The 4,978-nt window shown below is 48.2% G+C and overlaps 1 protein-coding gene across 1 annotated transcript; it reads left to right on the top strand.

Annotated features, from left to right (window-relative positions):
- Positions 1-562: 562 nt before the first annotated feature.
- Positions 563-1,597, top strand: LOC122792369 (histidine-rich glycoprotein-like). The gene has a single exon (XM_044060159.1). It carries the CDS (start codon positions 563-565, stop codon positions 1,595-1,597), a length of 1,035 nt encoding a protein of 344 aa, XP_043916094.1.
- The last annotated feature ends 3,381 nt before the right edge of the window (positions 1,598-4,978 follow it).

Raw genomic sequence — 4,978 nt, 5'->3', positions numbered from 1 at the left:
CAAGGAGAGCAGGAAGGAAAGCAGCCATCATCACAAGGAGAACAGGAAGGAAAGCAGCCATCATCACAAGGAGAGCAGGAAGGAAAGCAGCCATCATCACAAGGAGAGCAGGAAGGAAAGCAGCCATCATCACAAGGAGAGCAGGAAGGAAAGCAGCCATCATCACAAGGAGAGCAGGAAGGAAAGCAGCCATCATCACAAGGAGAGCAGGAAGGAAAGCAGCCATCATCACAAGGAGAGCAGGAAGGAAAGCAGCCATCATCACAAGGAGAACAGGAAGGAAAGCAGCCATCATCACAAGGAGAGCAGGAAGGAAAGCAGCCATCATCACAAGGAGAGCAGGAAGGAAAGCAGCCATCATCACATGGACAGTAGGAAAGAAAGCAGCCATCATCACAAGGAGAACAGGAAGGAAAGCAGTCATAATCACAAGGAGAGCAGGAAGGAAAGCAGCCATCATCACAAGGAGAACAGGAAGGAAAGCAGCCATCATCACAAGGAGAGCAGGAAGGAAAGCAGCCATCATCATAAGGAGAACAAGAAGGAAAGCAGCCATCATCACATGGAGAAAAGAAAGGAAAGCAGCCATCATCATAAGGAGAACAGGAAGGAAAGCAGCCATCATCACAAGGAGTGCAGGAAGGAAAGCAGAAATCATCACAATGACAGCAAGAAGGAAAGCAGCCAACATCACAAGGAGAACAGGAAGGAAAGCAGCCATCAGCACAAGGAGAGCAGGAAAGAAAGCAGCCATCATTACAAGGAGAACAGGAAGAAAAGCAGCCATCATCACAAGGAGAACAGGAAGGAAAGCAGCCATCATCACATGGAGAGCAGGAAGGAAAGCAGCCATCATTACAAGGAGAGCAGGAAGGAAAGCAGCCATCATCACAAGGAGAGCAGGAAGGAAAGCAGCCATCATCACAAGGAGAGCAGGAAGGAAAGCAGCCATCATCACAAGGAGAACAGGAAGGAAAGCAGCCATCATCACAAGGAGAACAGGAAGGAAAGCAGCCATCATCACAAGGAGAGCAGGAAGGAAAGCAGCCATCATCACAAGGAGAGCAGGAAGGAAAGCAGCCATCATCACAAGGAGAGCAGGAAGGAAAGCAGCCATCATCACAAGGAGAGCAGGAAGGAAAGCAGCCATCATCACAAGGAGAACAGGAAGGAAAGCAGCCATCATCACAAGGAGAACAGGAAGGAAAGCAGCCATCATCACAAGGAGAGCAGGAAGGAAAGCAGCCATCATCACAAGGAGAGCAGGAAGGAAAGCAGCCATCATCACAAGGAGAACAGGAAGGAAAGCAGCCATCATCACAAGGAGAACAGGAAGGAAAGCAGCCATCATCATAAGGAGAACAGGAAGGAAAGCAGCCATCATCACAAGGAGTGCAGGAAGGAAAGCAGAAATCCTCACAATGACAGTAAGAAGAAAGCAGCCATCATTACAAGGAGAACAGGAAGGAAAGCAGCCATCATCACAAGGAGAGCAGGAAGGAAAGCAGTCATCGTCAAAAGGAGAACAGGAAGGAAAGCAGCCATCATCATAATGAGAACAGGAAGGAAAGCAGCCATCATCACAAGGAGAGAATGAAGGAAAGCAGCCATCATCACAATGACAGCAAGAAGGAAAGCAGCCATCATCACAAGGAGAACAGGAAGGAAAGCAGCCATCATCACAAGGAGAACAGGAAGGAAAGCAGCCATCATCACAATGACAGCAAGAAGGAAAGCAGCCATCATCATAAGGAGAGCAGGAAGGAAAACAGCCATCATCACAAGGAGAGCAGGAAAGAAAACAGCCATCATCACAATGAGAACAGGAAGGAAAGCAGCCATCATCACAAGGAGAACAGGAAGGAAAGCAGCCATCATCACATGGACAGTAGGAAAGAAAGCAGCCATCATCACAAAGAGAACAGGAAGGAAAACAGCCATCATCACAAGGAGAACAGGAAGGAAAACAGCCATCATCACAAGGCGAGCAGGAAGGAAAGCAGCCATCATCATAAGGAGAGCAGGAAGGAAAGCAGCCATCATCACAAGGAGAGCAGGAAGGAAAGCAGTCATAATCACAAGGAAAGCAGGAAGGAAAGCAGCCATCATCACAAGGAGAACAGGAAGGAAAGCAGCCATCGTCACAAGGAGAGCAGGAAGGAAAGTAGCCATCATCACAAGGAGAGCAGGAAGGAAAGCAGCCATCATCACAAGGAGAACAGGAAGGAAAGCAGTCATAATCACAAGGAGAGCAGGAAGGAAAGCAGCCATCATCACAAGGAGAGCAGGAAGGAAAGCAGTCATAATCACAAGGAAAGCAGGAAGGAAAGCAGCCATCATCACAAGGAGTGCAGGAAGGAAAGCAGAAATCCTCACAATGACAGTAAGAAGAAAGCAGCCATCGTCACAAGGAGAGCAGGAAGGAAAGCAGCCATCATCACGAGGAGAACAGGAAGGAAAGCAGCCATCATCACAAGGAGAGCAGGAAGGAAAGCAGCCATCATCACAAGGAGAACAGGAAGGAAAGCAGCCATCATCACAAGGAGAACAGGAAGGAAAGCAGCCATCATCATAATGAGAACAGGAAGGAAAGCAGCCATCATCACAAGGAGAGCAGGAAGGAAAGCAGCCATCATCACAAGGAGTGCAGGAAGGAAAGCAGAAATCCTCACAATGACAGTAAGAAGAAAGCAGCCATCAGCACAAGGAGAGCAGGAAAGAAAGCAGCCATCATTACAAGGAGAACAGGAAGGAAAGCAGCCATCATCACAAGGAGAGCAGGAAGGAAAGCAGCCATCGTCACAAGGAGAACAGGAAGGAAAGCAGCCATCATCATAAGGAGAACAGGAAGGAAAGCAGCCATCATCACAAGGAGAGCAGGAAGGAAAGCAGCCATCATCACAAGGAGAACAGGAAGGAAAGCAGCCATCATCACAAGGAGAACAGGAAGGAAAGCAGCCATCATCACAAGGAGAACAGGAAGGAAAGCAGCCATCATCATAATGAGAACAGGAAGGAAAGCAGCCATCATCACAAGGAGAGCAGGAAAGAAAGCAGCCATCATCACAAGGAGAACAGGAAGGAAAGCAGCCATCATCACAAGGAGAACAGGAAGGAAAGCAGCCATCATCATAAGGAAAGCAGGAAGGAAAGCAGCCATCATCACAATGACAGCAAGAAGGAAAGCAGCCATCATCACAAGGAGAACAGGAAGGAAAGCAGCCATCATCACAAGGAGAACAGTAAGGAAAGCAGCCATCATCACAAGGAGAGCAGGAAGGAAAGCAGCCATCATCAAAAGGAGAGCAGGAAGGAAAACAACGATCATCACAAGGAGAGCAGGAAGGAAAGCAGCCGTAATCACAAGGAGAGCAGGAAGGAAAGCAGCCATCATCACAAGGAGAGCAGGAAGGAAAACAACGATCATCACAAGGAGAGCATGAAGGAAACCAGCCATAATCACAAGGAGAACAGGAAGGAAAGCAGCCATCATTGCAAGGAGAGCAGGAAGGAAAGGAGCCATCGTCACAAGGAGTGCAGGAAGGCAAGCAGCCATCATCACAAGGACAGCAGGAAGAAAAGCAGCCAACATCATAAGGAAAACAGGAAAGAAAGCAGCCATCATCACATGGAGAACAGGAAAGAAAGCAGCCATCATCACAAGGACAGCAGGAAGGAAAGCAGAAATCCTCACAATGACAGTAAGAAGAAAGCAGCCATCATTACAAGGAGAACAGGAAGGAAAGCAGCCATCATCACAAGGAGAGCAGGAAGGAAAGCAGTCATCATCAAAAGGAGAACAGGAAGGAAAGCAGCCATCATCATAATGAGAACAGGAAGGAAAGCAGCCATCATCACAAGGAGAGAATGAAGGAAAGCAGCCATCATCACAAGGAGAACAGGAAGGAAAGCAGCCATCATCACAAGGAGAGCAGGAAGGAAAGCAGCCATCATCACAAGGAGAGCAGGAAGGAAAGCAGCCATCATCACAAGGAGAACAGGAAGGAAAGCAGCCATCATCACAAGGAGAACAGGAAGGAAAGCAGCCATCATCACAAGGAGAACAGGAAGGAAAGCAGCCATCATCACAAGGAGAACAGGAAGGAAAGCAGCCATCATCACAAGGAGAGCAGGAAGGAAAGCAGCCATCATCACAAGGAGAGCAGGAAGGAAAGCAGCCATCATCACAAGGAGAGCAGGAAGGAAAGCAGCCATCATCACAAGGAGAACAGGAAGGAAAGCAGCCATCATCACAAAGAGAACAGGAAGGAAAACAGCCATCATCACAAGGAGAGCAGGAAGGAAAGCAGCCATCATCACAAGGAGAACAGGAAGGAAAGCAGCCATCATCACAAGGAGAGCAGGAAGGAAAGCAGCCATCATCACAAGGAGAGCAGGAAGGAAAGCAGCCATCATCACAAGGAGAGCAGGAAGGAAAGCAGCCATCATCACAAGGAGAACAGGAAGGAAAGCAGCCATCATCACAAGGAGAGCAGGAAGGAAAGCAGCCATCATCACAAGGAGAACAGGAAGGAAAGCAGCCATCATCACAAGGAGAGCAGGAAGGAAAACAGCCATCATCACATGGAGAACAGTAAGGAAAGCAGCCATCATCACAAGGAGAACAGAAAGAAAGCAGTCATAATCACAAGGAGAGCAGGAAGGAAAGCAGCCATCATCACAAGGAGAACAGGAAGGAAAGCAGCCATCATCACAAGGAGAACAGGAAGGAAAGCAGCCATCATCACAAGGAGAACAGGAAGGAAAGCAGCCATCATCACAAGGAGAACAGGAAGGAAAGCAGCCATCATCACAAGGAGAGCAGGAAGGAAAGCAGCCATCATCACAAGGAGAGCAGGAAGGAAAGCAGCCATCATCATAAGGAGAACAGGAAGGAAAGCAGCCATCAGCACAAGGAGTTCAGGAAGGAAAGCAGCCATCATCACAAGGAGAACAGGAAGGAAAGCAGCCATCATCA

This window comes from Protopterus annectens, chromosome 1.part2 (genome assembly GCF_019279795.1).
Source record: "Protopterus annectens isolate FY-2018-M chromosome 1.part2, PAN1.0, whole genome shotgun sequence".
NCBI lineage: Eukaryota > Metazoa > Chordata > Ceratodontiformes > Protopteridae > Protopterus > Protopterus annectens.
The sequence above is the reverse complement of the archived record's forward strand: the minus strand, read 5'-3'. Positions and strand labels throughout refer to the sequence as shown.

What these genes read in the sequence shown, in the direction of transcription:
- LOC122792369 (XM_044060159.1), top strand. Translation starts at nt 563, where the DNA reads ATGGAGAAAAGAAAGGAAAGCAGCCATCATCATAAGGAGAACAGGAAG.